At 45.9% G+C, this 15,265-nt stretch overlaps 1 protein-coding gene and 1 long non-coding RNA gene across 6 annotated transcripts in view; one reads left to right on the forward strand and one right to left on the reverse strand.

Moving 5' to 3' along the window:
• The window catches only part of TRIM24 (tripartite motif containing 24), a 133,338-nt gene that overhangs the window by 32,717 nt on the left and 85,356 nt on the right, over positions 1-15,265 (reverse strand). For 4 of the 5 annotated variants that reach the window (XM_044988794.1, XM_044988779.1, XM_044988811.1 and 1 more), the window contains exons 9-10: positions 8,011-8,276; positions 925-1,092 (exon numbers count right to left, since the gene is read on the reverse strand). In XM_044988794.1, the coding sequence (XP_044844729.1) occupies positions 925-1,092; positions 8,011-8,276 (434 nt within the window). The remainder of the gene's footprint in view (positions 1-924; positions 1,093-8,010; positions 8,277-15,265) is intronic. The other variant, XM_044988786.1, reaches the window with a different exon arrangement.
• LOC123350310 lies at positions 2,074-8,255 on the forward strand. The gene is made up of 3 exons (XR_006573745.1): positions 2,074-2,313; positions 5,867-5,966; positions 7,569-8,255. It is a non-coding gene; the product is annotated as an uncharacterized LOC123350310 (long non-coding RNA).

Raw genomic sequence — 15,265 nt, forward strand, 5'->3', positions numbered from 1 at the left:
AAATCACTCAGGCAACAGCTACATTACAGTACTTACTCTGACATAGCTGCACTGATGCAGCTGTGCTGCTGTAGTGCTTGTGGTGAAGATGCTCTAAGCCAGTGGTGAGCAACCTGCAGCCCATCAGGGTAATCTGCTGGTGGCCTGCGACAGTTTGTTTACATCCATCGTCCGCAGGAACGGCCGCCCGCAGCTCCCAGCACATCCCTGTGGCCCACGGTGCATCCTGCAGCTCCCATTGGCTGGAAATGGCGAACCACACACTGGGAGCTGCAGGCAGCCATGCCTGCAGACGATCAATGTAAAGAAATTGTCTAGCTACCCACCGGTGGATTACTCTACGGGCCGCTGGTTTCCCACCGCTGCTGTAAGCCAACGGGAGAGAACTCTCCCATTGGCTTAGTAACTCCTGCCTCTGCTAGTGGCGGTAGCTATACTATCGACAGAGATAGTACTGTCTACACCAGTGCTTACATCAGTACAACTTAAACCATACCTCTGAGCGGTGTATTTACACCCCTGATGACATAAGTTATACTGAAGTAACATGTTGTGTAGACAAAGTCTAACTCTTCCACTAGTCAAAGTAGTTGGAATGGATTGGACTTGACAATTAACTCATTTCAAAATCATCAGGTATCTTGTCATGGACTAGACCAGTGGTTCTCAACTTGCGGGCAACTTGTGGCCCAATCAACACACAGTTGTATGGCCCAGAGACTATATATATTGTGTGGATGCAGCCCACATAATAGAGAGAGCTGCATATGCAGCCCACAATGGTAAACAGGTTGAGAATCACTGGACTAGATAATAGTCTATTCACTGTAAATCCACCCTGGAAAAGTAAGGCATGTAAGTTATAAAATGAATATTAATATTATTCAATTTTTATTTTTGGGTGGGTGAGTGGAAAAAGTTTACCTGTTTAATAGCCTGCTGTGCCAAGAATGCCATCTGCAATGGGTTGGGCTTTATTGTTAATCTCGGTACATTCTGGTTCTGGGGACCCCTCATTTGTTGAGCAGGAAGAATTGACCCATTAGAGTTGGGATTGTGATTCTGAAAGTTAATCAAGCGTGGAGGTGGCTGCTGGAAGAGATAGACAATCCCCTCAGTTAACTGTCTGAGGACTAACACCAAACACTCCAGAAAAAACTCCTTCCTGAACCTCCCATTTTAACCTTTAAAATACATGACAAATATAGTACTGAATCATTCACTCAAACACAAGATGAAATCAGATATCAGCATTGATGCATCTTGACAATTAAGAGTAAAATATAACAGATTACAATTAATTATTCTATCTGAACTAATCACTGGGGCAAATTGTGTAATGATATGAAAGAGGACATTACATACCTCTAACTGGCGGTTCTTCTGTATTCCACTGTGGGTTACGCCTGGGCACCATGTGCCTGGAGCTGGAGAATTTGAAAGCAGTGTCCTGCAGATGTGCCCTGGCTCACTTTGTGCCTCTGACCGAGGGGATGAAGGGTGGGGCAAACTGATCACCTCTCCAGGTCCTTCTCTACCACGAATCAGGTAAGATCCGAAGCAGAGGGGAAGGATGACATATAGTGGAACACAGGTAAGGACCATGTACCCGAAAGAACCTCCAACTAGATAAGTAACCACCTCCTCTTCTTGGAGTGATGGTCCCTATTGCATTCCACTGTGGGTGACGGACAGGCAGTACCTAAGCAGGAGGAGGGTTTGAGGATGTAGACGGTAGGGCTGAGCAGAGTACCACCATCCCAAAGGAGGTATCTGCAGAAGAGTCCTAGAATCATAGAAGATCAGGGTTGGAAGGGACCTCAGGATGTCATCTAATCCAACCCCCTTCTCAAGGGAAGACCAATTCCCAACTATTTTTTTTTTTTTGCCCCAGATCCCTAAATGGCACTTCAAGGATTGAACTCACAACCCTGGGTTTAGCAGGCCAATGCTCAAACCACTAAGCTATCCCTCCCCCCAGTGTATTCCTGTCTTGCAAATGTGTGAACCGAGCCCCATGTGGTTGCTTTATAGATGTTTAGGAAGGGTCCCTCTTGAAGAAATGCTATGGTTGTTGCTTATGCTCTGGTGGAACAAGGTTAGAAAGCTGAGAGTAGAATGCAGCCAGAAATCTATTTGGAGATTCTCTGGGTGGAGATGACATGCCCTCTGATTCTATTTTCTATAGCGACAAACAGTCTGATTGGTTGACTGGTTTTGTTCTCTATACGTAAAAAGCCAAGGCTCGCCAAACACTGAGGGAGTGGAGTCTTTATTCCTCTGTGGAAGCATGTAGTTTTGGGAAGATCACAGGTAACTGAATGGATTGGTTAAGGTTAAATTCCTAAGCTACTTCAGGGGGTATTTGGGGTATAGACACAAATAAACCTTATCCTTATGGAATTTGTGTATGGACGATCTGTCATCACCGCTCCAAGTTCATCAACCCTTCTCACTGAGGTGATGGCTACAAGGAAAGCAACCATTATGGAAAGAAGGGACATGAAGCAAGTAGCTAAAGGCTCAAAGTGGAGCCGTGTGAGTACAGAGAGAACAAGGTTTAGGTCCCACTGGGGAGCAGATTTCTGAATAGATGGGAAGGTTCTCATTAGGCCTTTCCAGAATCTACTGATCAGTGAATGTGGGAAGACCAAGTAACCCTGCGAAGGTGGATGGTATGTGCGGATCGTTGCCAAATAAATCCGCAAGGAGCTGACAGACAAATCTGATGTTTTCAAAGATAGAATACAGTCCAAGATGACTGGGAGAGAATAGTCTCTGGGAGGATGCCTCTTTTGTGTGCTCAAGAAAAGAAGCGCTTCCATTTAGCTAGCTGGAATTTTCTAGTAGACTCCTATCTACTATTAGAGAGGATGATTCGTACAGTTGTGAGGCATGAACATTCTAGGGATGATGCCCAGCCAAATATCAAACAAACATTCTCAGGATGATACCCATTCAAATACTGAGGACTCATGGGGAGTGGGTGTGGATCAAAATGCTTGCTCTTGCCCTGCCACTGGGTCAGGAGTTGGGGAAAATTGGGAGGACGAGTGGTGGTTGGGATGATATGTAGGAGGTTGGGAAATCAGAACTGTCTGGGCCAGAAGTGGAAAATCAGGATGAGCTGTGCACTGTCCTCCTGGATTTTGCGTAGAACTCGTAGCAGGAACGGTAGCTGAAGGAAGATATAGCTGTACTGGTCCAACCAGGGAAGAAGCAGACTGTCACTCTAGGAGTGGCGACCCAGGGCTCCTCTGAAGCAATATGTAGTGCATTTCCTGTTTGTTTCAGGAGGTGAACAGATCCCTGGCTGGGGTTCCACATAGAAGGAAAATATTGTGCACTACCAAGTGGTGGAGCTCCTGCTTATGGTTGACGATGAAATGTCTGCTAAGGGAATCTGCAAGTAAATTTTGCTTCCCCAGAAAGTAAGCTTCCAATAGGGTGATATGATTGCTGATACTCCAGTTCCAAGGGCTGATCACTTCTGCACACAGGGAGGAGCAAGATCAGTCTCCCTGTTTGTTGACGTAGAAGATGGTCGTAACGTTGTTTGACATATGGACACAGTGAATACGGATGAAGGGAACAAAGGAGACTCATGCCTTCAAGATTGCTTGCATCTCCAGGATTTGGACATGCATTCTGGGCTCTTGAGATGTCCAAGCACCTTGTAGTGTGTCACTGTCCATGTGGCCCTCCCAACCTAATAGGGATGCACCTGTAATAATGGTCCTGTCCACAGAGCAAGGGAGAAAGGGGATGCCCATGCATACCTGATGAGGATTTGTCCACCATAGCATGGAAGACACTACCTTGGGCTGGAACTGTCACCATGAGATTCATGGAATGGCAGCTTGGGGAGTATACCAACTGCAGCCATGTTTGAAGCCAACAAAGGTGGTCTAGCAAAGGGTGGGGACCTAGGTCAGATGGCCTTGTACACCTACAAGAGACAGATATGTCTTGACTGGTACTTGAGGATTACTTGTGATGTAAGCTATGATATTGTTCATGGTCTGTAACCTGTCCTTGAGCAGGTATGCTCTTGTTGTGATAGAATTTAAGGTTGTTCTGATGAAGTTCAGAGATTGCATGGGAATGAGAACAGATTTTTCTGTGTTTACACTGATTCCCAGCAAGGAGAGGATGTGTAGCATCAGGGAAGTTGATGCATAGGCTTCCTGGAAGGACTTGGCAGCAAGGAGCCAGTCACTGAGGTAGGGGAATACAATGAGACCACATCATCTGACATGGGCTGCTACTACGGAGAATATCTTGATGAAGACTCTGGGAGCAATTGCTATTCTGAAGGGGAGTGCGCTATACTGAAAATGGTTAGAATCCACCATGAATCTGAGAAAGCGTCTGTAGGCAGGATGAATATCTATGTGAAAGTAGGCATCCTTCATATGGAGATCCGTGAACTATATGCCATTTTCTAAACATGGACCCATTGCTGCCAATGTGACCATCAAAATCTGAGTTTATAAATGAAGTGGTTGAGATGGTGGAGGTCAAGAATTGGTTTCCAACTGCCCTTCTTTTTGGTATCAGGAAGTAGGACAAATAAAACCCTTCTCCTTGGTATTGAGGAGGGACATTCTATTGCTCCTTGCTGCAGAAACAAGGTTGCCTCTTTTGAGAATACTCTCGTGAGAGTGGTCCCCTAAGGGGTGGTGAGGGTTTTGGAGGAGGTAGGGATGCAAACTCAATTGGATAGCCAGAATGGATTACATTTAGCACCCATTTGTCTGTTATCACACTCCAGGTGTTGAAAAAGTGTTTCATGGCTCTCGAGCTCCCATCAAAAATAATGTTAAGGCAGTGGCTGAGACTGAGACGCCAAGCTTGTTAAAGAGAGTGTAGGGAAGCAGGACTTTCAAAACCTCTCTCTCATGTGGTGGTTCATAGGCCCACTGAAGGAAAAAAATGCTGAGACGTGTCTAGATTTAACCACTGGACAGTGAAACTTCTTCTTAAGGGCAGGTGTGTATATCTTCAGCGAGCAGAGGGTAGCCCTGGAATCTTTCAGGTATGGAGGGACTTGTCCATCTTCTGATTAAAGTGGTGTGATTCATCAAAGGGGAGGTCCTCAATAGTATTCTGGACCTCCCTAGGGAACCCTGACACATGGGAACCATGATTCCCTGTGCAGGACAAAGGCAGTAGCCATAGCTCTAGAGCAGGGGTGGCCAACCTGTGGCTCTGGAGCAACATGCGGCTCTTCAGAAGTTAACATACGGCTCGTTGTATAGGCACCGACTCCGGGGCTGGAGCTACAGACACCAGCTTTCCAATGTGCTAGTGGGGCGCTCACTGCTCAACCTCTAGCTCTGCCACAGGCCCTGCCCTCACTCTACCCTTCCTGCCACCTCCCCTGAGCCTGCCATGCTCTTGCTCCTCTCCCTGCCCCCCAGAGCCTCCTGCATGGCACAAAACAGCTGATCAGGAGGTGAGAGATGGGCGGGGAGGCACTGATCGGTGGGGCTGCCGGTGTGGGCAGGAGGCGCTGGGAGCCGGGGCGGGAGGGGGAGGGAGTGGAAGCTGATTGGGGGCTGCTGATGTATTATTGTCTCTCTTTGGCAATGTACATTGGTATATTTTGGCTCCTTCTCAGGCTCAGGTTGGCCACCCATGCTCTAGAGGAAGCATCAGCGGCATCGACTGCAGACTGGAGTGCAGTCCTGGCTATCAGTTTGCCTTCATCTATCAGAGCTTGAAAATGTGCTCTGTCCTGTTGTGGAGGGCTGTCAGTGAACTCTGCAAACTTGGCATTGTTCAGGAAATCGTATTTAGCCAATAGCGCCTGGTAACTGGCTATCTTGACCTGGAGGATAAATGATGAGACCTTTCTTCCCAGCAGATACAGGCATTTGCCCTGGACCAGCAGGAGTAGACCAGGGATGTTGTTGTCTAGCCCTTTCAGAAGCAGCATGGACCATCAGAGAGTTGAGAGAGGGGTGAGAAAACAAAAAGTCTGTACCTTTGACCAGTACGTAATAATACTTCTCTACCCTATTGGTAGGAGCACAGCTGGTGGGGTGTGCCAAACTGTCTTAGCTAGCTCCAGTATGGCTTTCTTAACAGGTAGAGCTATTCTGTTGGGCCCAAAAGTGTGCAGAATGTTTAAGAGTTTAGAGTCTTGGATCTCCTCAAGAGGAATTTGAAGCTCTCCAACAACTCTGAGGAGAAAGTCCTGGAATTGCCCAAAGTCACTGTGGGTGGGTAAGGGAAGGGGACACAGGAGTCACTGTTTTGTCTAGGGATGACAATATCAGTCTTGCTGGTTCTGAAGGATAATGTTCCTCCTCCTCCGATGGATGCAGGTGCAGATCGGAGTGTCTCCTCAGACGGGAGGCAAGGGATGGCTCCCTAGCAAATCAGATCAACTCTGCAAATGGATACTGTCCAAAGGCCCCCCAGTATGGCCAATAGGAGGGGTAGACAGGTGGTCGTGGGGGCCCCCATGGCATAAGGTACCAGCAGCTCAGAGTTAGATGAGGTGGAGGTTGGGCCCAAACCAATATGGGTCTTTTAGGTGGTAGAGGACACGCAGGGCCAGGGAAAAGCAGTTTATCGGAGGGTTCAGACTCTCCCAAGGAGAAGGCTGATTCTGGTTCCAGTGGCAGTATCATTGATGCCGTTGGAAGGGAGATGTATTCTGCATATGGGACGGGTGATAAGCTCCTTCTAGCAGTTGATTCTCCCAGAGGCAATATCTCCCTGGAAGTGGAAGGGCCCGGTGGAGGGGATTCCAGATCTGGGAAAGCGAAAATGTCCTGTGAGGTGGCAACAGATCCTTACCTCCCCAGTGTGAGAGGAGTTTTGCTTGTCCAGACCATTGGAAGTGGTGAGAAGGATGGTATCTGAAGTTGGCAGTGATCATAATTCATTGGTGCCAATGGATCCCAGGTTTTGGGACATGCCAGGGATGATGGTACTGATGGAACACAGTTTGGTACCGATGGAGCCCAATGCTTATGGGCTCTCTTGTTGTGCCACTGGGACTTAGTACATCTTAAGTCCTCATGGGACAAGCTAGTGGGCTTGTTTACAACCAAGTCAGACTTCTTTGAAGTGGACTTAGAGGAAGACTTAGTCTCATGCTTATGAGTGTGCTTCCTAGCTTCCTGACAAGATCTCTCCATGGGGACTACGAGGGTAGATTCTCCCAAAGCAGAGTCAGACTTTGCAGCAAGAGGTACACTCCTTGCTGAGTCTGACCTACATATGGGAGGAAGTTCCCCAGTCTGGGTCAAATAGTCATGGCCTTCTCCACGAGGTATTTGCGGAGATAAAGTTCCTGTCCTTCTTGGGTATGGCTGGGGAACGATCAGCAGATACACTGCGGCGAGGTGCAGTGAGCTGAACCAAGGCAGTACAGGCAGCACTGGTTGTTGCCGCTGACTGAGAAGGACCATGGGCAGGAAGCAGAGTTTGAAGCCTAGAGTCCTGGGCATAGTCTGGTGCCCCGGGGTTTTTAGACTAATTAAATGCTAAAACAGTAAAAACTATTAAAACTGTTAACACTATTTACAAACTACATGATTTTTATTTTGTAGAACTAAGCTGAAGCTGTGGAAACATAAAGGTTCCGTTCGGACCGTGCAACGGCAAGAAGGAACTGGAGAGGCAGTTGGTCCAACCCATCCTTTATCCCCTTGGAGGCACGAGGCGAGCCAGGGTGCATGTGCAGACCAATGGACACTGCTTTCAAATTCTCTGGCTCCAGGCGCATGTGTAATCCATAGCGGAATACAACAGGGACCATCACTCGAAGAATAAGAGTTCTTTACAATGCTTAGAGATTATCAGAAAGTCCCTGAGATATGGGCACTGAGATCTTGAAAAAATGCTGTAAATACACACAATACGGGCTTCCTTATAACTATATGTGCTAAAGACAGCTGCGCCAATGAAATGCCACTAGAAGCCACCCGGTTATCATTCTGTCAGAACAAGTACAATCAGACATGTCTTCTCTCTGGAACAATGATAGTTTACCTGATGAGAAGTAGGAGTGTGCTGCATGGGACCTAGAATTCTTGGGTTTGGTAGACCCACTGGGCCTACCCTGCGTTGAGCCTGCTGCCTCTGAGCCATGACCTGCTGCTGCATGTGCTGGAGTCGTAGTTGAGCTAAACTGATCTGTGTTGGGAACTTAGACAGTTGGTTTGAAGGTAAGCCACTTTGTGGCTGTAAATTTGGTTCCATCACAGGGCTCTTGGGCATGTGTGGTGGGGTTTCTTTATCTTCAATTACCAGAGAACCTGGTAAAAAATAAAAATATAAGTTTTAATGTTCACCTTACTCTTTGGAGATATGCAGGTTTTCATAATTTCCCTCTTTTTATGCCATCAGACCACCATTCCTAATTGCAGTTTAAAGGATGGGTAAACAATTTTTTCCAGAATCAGTGTCAGTGGCGGCAGAACTGCGTGCATTATTGTGCTATCAATAACAATGAGGGCCCGTCCATTACACTGAAAATTATGGGTTATAGACTCATAGACTTTAAGGTCAGAAGGGACCATTATGATCATCTAGTCTGACCTCCTGAACAATGCAGGCCACAGAATCCCACCCATCCACTTCTATAACAAACCCCTAGCCTATGTCTGAGTTATCAAAGTCCCCAAATTGCGGTTTGAAGACCTCAAGCTGCAGAGAATCCTCCAGAAAGTGACCCATGCCCCATGCTGCAGAGGAAGGCGAAAAACCTCCAGGGCCTCTGCCAATCTGCCCTGGAGGAAAATTCCTTCCCGACCCCAAATATGGCGATCAGTTAAACCCTGAGCATGTGGGCAAGACTCACCAGCCAGCACCCAGGAAAGAATTCTCTGTAGTAACTCAGATCCCACCCCATCTAACATCCCATCACAGACCAATGGGCATACTTACCTGCTGATAATCAAAGATCAATTGCCAAATTAATTGCCAAAATCAGGCTATCCCCTCCATACCATCATACCATCCCCTCCATAAATTTATCAAGCTTAGTCTTAAAGCCAGATATGTCTTTTGCCCCCACTAATCCCCTTGGAAGGCTGTTCCAGAACTTCACTCCTCTAATGGTTAGAAACCTTTGTCTAATTTCAAGTCTGAACTTCCTAGTGTCCAGTTTATATCCATTTGTTCTTGTGTCCACATTGTTACTAAGCTTAAATAATTCCTCTCCCTCCCTAATATTAATCCCTCTGATATATTTATAAAGAGCAATCATATCCCGTCTCAACCTTCTTTTGGTTAGGCTAAACAAGCCAAGCTCTTTCAGTCTCCTTTCATAAGACAGGTTTTCCATTCCTCGGATCATCCTAGTAGCCCGTCTCTGAACCTGTTCCAGTTTGAATTCATCCTTCTTAAACATGGGAGACCAGAACTGCACACAGTATTCCAGATGAGGTCTCACCAGTGCCTTATATAACGGTACTAACACCTCCTTATCTTTGTTGGAAATACCTTGCCCGATGCATCCTAAAACCGCATTAGCTTTTTTTTTTACGGCCATATCACATTGGCAGCTTAATTTAAACTGAGATACTTTAAAATGCTGCTATTTCATTTTCTTAGATATATTCTAAACAGCATCCAATCACTAAGCTATTTAGTAACACCCAGTTAGCCTTTAGATATTATCTCACTGTCAGTAAAGAGTCTAGCTAGTATTGTAGTCAACACAACTTCAGGCCTGAGTTTCTTCAACATACAAAAACTATTACAAGACATGGTCTATGGGGAAAAAATGTTCCCTGATCAACCTTGACTCTGAAGCTTTAACCCCTGGAGGCTTCAACTTCTGAAACTGTGTAATAAACCATGGAGACACTCCAAAAGGGCCAGTACTAAATCATTATTATTCATGAAACCATTCTAATAGCCTGAAACACACAGGCTCCCACATGGAATTCCTGTTTCCATTTCAGTATCTCTCAGACTTTAAGGGAGCAGAACCCAACAACTGAAAGGCATATCAGAAGGAAGGAAAGGAAGGTTTCCTGGAAATAAAGAAAAACAGTTTCTTTTATACCTATTCTCTCACACACACACGGCTGGAGTGTTCACCCTGAGGAAAAATACAGATACACCCCTTTTGCGATCTCTTTCCCAAAGATAGGTACAGGCAGAGAAAGAAAAAACAGTTACTAACTTGTTCCGTAATGACTGTTCTTCAAAATGTGTTGCACACATCTGTGCCACTTCAGGTGGATGGGTGTCCAGTGCATTAGCTGTGTGTTGGTATAAAGGGTGGAGCCGCTGTCCTATTGACCCCCAAGTAATGGAATGGACATGTCCAACAAGTCTCAAATAGTTACAGAACAAATTAATAACTGTTTTCTTTGAGTGATTACACATGGCCATTCCACTTCAGGTGACAAGCAGTTCAATCTGGAGATGCACTGGAGTCTACCTGAATTATTGTAGGACATGTCCAAATCTGGCATCATCTCTAGACTGTTGGGAGATGGTGTAATGAGAAACAGAAGTATGTACTGATGACCAAGCTGCAGCACTACAAACGTCCAGTATAGAAACACTGCATAGGCCACGTGAGATCTCACTGAACGTGCCAGCACCCTATCTGGCAGAGTTACATTGGCCAAGACATCACACAAATGTATGCAGGAGGAAATCCATGGCAAGGTTCTGAAAGGAGACTAAAAGGCCCTTCATCCTCTCCATGAGTGCCACAAATAGCTGTGAGGACAACCAAAGCAATTTAGTTCTGTCCAAGTAGAATGCTAATGCTCTCCTAACATCCAATAGGTAGAGTCTCTCCTCCTCCTTAGCATGAGACTTAGCAGCTTCCCAACTTCCTTGCCTAAGTGACTGATATGGATGTGAGAAACCACTTCGGATGAAGGCATAGGTCTATTTTGTCCTTGTAGAGGACTGTATGCAGTGGATCAAATACTAGAACTCTCAGTTCACCTACTGGCCAGTTACCTCACTGAGGTAATTACGACCAAAAAGACTACCTTCATTAAGAGATGGAGCAACAAACAGGTAGCCATTAGTTTTACTAACATTAGGTTAAGTCCCAAGGAGGAATAGGATTCTTTACTTGGGTATAAAACCTTTCCAGACTCTTTGAAAGCCTGACTGACATGATGCTGGAGAAAAGAATGATTACCAGTCAGAGGGCAGAAAGCCAAGATAGCTGCTAGGTTCCACGAGGGTTCACCAACAGCAAGACCTTGTTGTTTCAGATATAACAAACAGTCTGGTGTATGTTGTATTGGAGCCCAGATTGGAGAAACCCCTTTTTGCTGAGAACAAATGGAGAATCTCATGCATTTTGATAGATAAACATCTTTAGTAGAAAGCCTTCTACTATTCAAGAGGATGTTTTGTACTTCCTTTGAACAGATCTCCTCTTGAGGGGTTACCCAGGGAGTTTCAATGCTGTAAGGTGAAGGACTTCCACACTGGGATGGAAGAGGCAACCACTGCCTTGTGAAATCAAGTCTAGGTCTGGTGGTAATGTCAATGGAGACCTGCTTGAGATGCTCAGCAGAGTGGAAAAAACAAGACTGGACAGGCCATATCAGTGCTGTGAGTTTCACTCGAGCATGTTCCAGTTTGATTTTTAAACACCATCCTGGGCAGGAGCAGAACCTGAAGATATGAATACATGAGATTGTCTGTCCAGGGTAACAGAATAGAGTGCGTCAGATCCTAGACTGTGACCTGCCTGTGAACAAAACAGATGGCACTTTCTATTGGTGCATGTTGCAAACAGGTCTATATGGGGAACTCCCACACTTGGAAAATGAACCTGACAATACCTGGCTGGAGACACCACTCAGTGACTGGTGAAATGCCTGCTCAATTGGTCCACCAGACTGTTCTGGACACCCGGAAGGAGGGAAGTGGATGGAGATGTTGATACAAAAGTCCCAAAGCAGCACTGGCTCTTGGCAAAGAAGTGCCAATCAAGTCCCTTCCTATCTGTTCACATAGAACTTGACCACTGTATTGTCCGTAAGTCCTAGTAAATTCCTTCCCTTGATATGGGGAAGAAAAGTCTGGTAAGCTAGATGAATGGCTCTCAATGGCTTACATTTATGTAGTGAACTAATCCTGGCCAAGCCATAGCCCTTGAGTTTTCAGAGAACCCAGGTGGACTGTCAAAACCTAGGGCGGAAGTGTCCATAACCAAAGTCAAAATAGGTTCTGGGGGAACAAAAGTAACAAGCACGCACACACATTCAGTCCACCAGTCCAAAGAGGCTAAGATCCAGGTGGCCATTCAAACCACCATGATCACTGGATGACGAATTGGAGAACATATCAAGCTCAGACAGCTCTGCAGCTTCCTGAGATGAAGCCTGGCCAACTGAACCATGTAAATACATGAGGCCATACACCCCCGAAGTCTGAGGCAATTTTGAACTGTTGTGGTAGGATAGGCCTTCACGTCTAACAAAATGGCCAGCATCGTCTGGAATCTTGTTTGCATGAGGAACACCCTGTTTTCCGTAGAATCTAAGACTGTTCCTATAAACTCCAACCTATGAACAGGTGAGAGGACTAATTTTTCCTCTTTGATCAGTAATCCTCTGCTGAAGGTGGTTTGGATCATGGTCATGCTAGATATTACCTGGCTCTTGGATTGGCCTCTCACCCACCAGTCACCCAGGTATAGAAACACTTGAACTTCATTATATAATGCCCGCGTCTGTAATTTTCACTTCATGCATCTGAAGAAGTGAGGTTTTTTTTTACCCACGAAAGCTTATGCCCAAATAAATCTGTTAGTCTTTAAAGTGCCACCAGACTCCTTGTTGTTTACTTGAACTTCTGATTTCCTCAGAAACGCTGCCACCACTGCCATACACTTTGTAAAAACACGTGGGGTCACAGACAGTTTGCAGACCTGACATTCAGCCTGACAGCGGTATTGGCTAACCATAAATCTGAGGAATTTATTGTGGCTTTGATTTATTGCGACACGGAAACGTGTGTCCTTTAAGGTGAGCACAACACATCAGTTGCCAGGATCCAGGGAGGGCATAACGGAAGCCAGAGTGAACATGCAAAACTTTATTTTCTTTAGATAGTTACTGAGCTCCTGCATGTGTAGTACAGTTCTGAGACCTCCTTTTGCTTTTGGGATTAGGAAGTCACGAGACTAAAACCCCTTTATCTTTGTGCAGAAGAGGAACTTCTTCTATGGCTCCCAACAAGAGGAGAGACTGTACCTCGGAGATGACCTTTGGGAGAATGGTCCCTGAAAAGGGATGAGGGACAGAGGTGGTGGTGGTGGTGTAGAAATAAACTGAAGAGCGTATCACAATTCCATCATGCGTAAAACCCACTGAGCTGTAGAAATATGGGTCCAAGCACTTAGGAAGTGGGATAGTCTGTTGGAAGAAAACAGGGGTAGGAGAAGCTGGCAAACTGAAAACTGGTAAGCTGTCCTCAACCAGAATGTCAAAATGACTGCATGGTATTCTTATCCTGTCTGGACAAATGTATAGCAGAAGAAAGAAAGGAGTAGGCAGAGGTATTATCCTCTAACTTCTCTATTTCTTTATAGGCCAGGTCCTGATGGTGAGGCATACAGAAAGCATAATGATGAGGCTACTGTGGATAGAACCACTGCTTCTTTGGGAGAAGAGCGTAAATATCCATAGACTTGTGCATAGCCCTAGAGTCTGTTTCAGGCTATGAAGCCTGTCATCGATCTGCTGTGCAAATAGTTATAGTTCCTCAAAGGGGAGATCTTGAATGGTTTGTTGGCCCTTTTGAGGAGGACCTGATGCCTGGAGCCACAATCATTTAATTATTGTACCAACCAATGCCCTGGCTCGGTCATCAGAATCCGCAGCATCCAATATGGCCTGAAGCAAGGTCTTGGCCATCATCTTTCCCTCACTAACCATAGTGGGAAACTCTTGCCTGGTCTCCCCTTGCAACTTGTCCATTATTTTTAAAATATTGTCCCAGAGGGAGAAGTTATAACATCCCAGCAATACATGCTGATTAGCAATCCGGAGGTATAATCCTGCTGTCAAATGTATTTTTACACATCTGATTAGAAACTGAAGCCACCAAAGACTCCAGGTATGAAAAGAAACAAAAATGTACAAACCCCTATGAGGGCACATAATCCTTCTTCTCCGTCCTTTTAGCTGTAGGAGGCATGGAAGATGGAGTTTGCCATAACACTTTAGTGAACTCCAGAATAGCCTTGTTTATGCAGACTGCCACTTAAGAAGCTCCACAGATCCCACGGTATCAACCACTCTGTGTGAGTTCTCCTGAACTACCTCCACCTGCATGTCTAGGGAGGAAGTCACACTTTTTAGAAGATTCTGTTGAGATGTTTCCTAAACTGCCGGTGACACTGGTACTGAGAGACTCAGCAGATCGTGTGCCACATCATATACCTGAAGTATTGTTGGCACTGGGACAGTCTCTTGATGGTATCACCTTAGAGGTCAGTCTCAACAAGGCTGCAATCAGCATCAGTCAACGATCCTGCCTGATGCGCTATTTGCCATGGGGAGTGCCTCTGCATCAAGCACACACTACTCTCCTTCCCAGCTTTTTTGCTGGACTTCAGTGCCAGAGATCTTAATCTCCTGGGCGCTGAGTCCCTCGATGCCAGCTTACAGTGCCTCCTCTTCAGTACCAGAGAAGATCTGCATTGAGACTCTAAGACAGGCAACCATTCCTAACTGAAGGAGGCTCACTTGGTGCATGCTCTGAATGGGGATACTCCCAGGGTGGGTGGAAGGCTGCCTCCATAACGTGCTTTAGTCTGACCTCCCTGTACTTCTTAATTCTGGGCTTAAAGTCCCTGCACATTTGGCATCAGTCTCTGATGTGTGGCACCTGAAGTGAGAGTCACTGCCTGGCACTGATTTCTTGCATGCATCACAAGGCCTGAAGCCCAGGGACTGAGGCATGCCTCAACACCAGGCCCTAATACCCCAGTGGTGGGAACCGAAGAGCATACTAATAAGTATCCCAGGACAAGGAAACTTAATAGCAAAAAATTCTGCTAAGGCAAACTATTAAACAAGTACCCACTATATACAATACTAAGGAAGGGAAACACTTGCAGCAACAAGATAAAGTACTCCGACAACCGTCACAGCACTAAGAAGGAACTGAGGGAGGTCAGCGACAGCTTTGCCCTTTACATCATCACACAGCAGTATGAGACAGAAGCAGCAGCATGCACCGCCCCAACAAGTACCACTAAGGGAAAAATCCCAGATGCTAATACATTGAGTGCCCACATACCTGA

This window comes from Mauremys mutica, chromosome 1 (assembly GCF_020497125.1).
Source record: "Mauremys mutica isolate MM-2020 ecotype Southern chromosome 1, ASM2049712v1, whole genome shotgun sequence".
Lineage (NCBI taxonomy): Eukaryota > Metazoa > Chordata > Testudines > Geoemydidae > Mauremys > Mauremys mutica.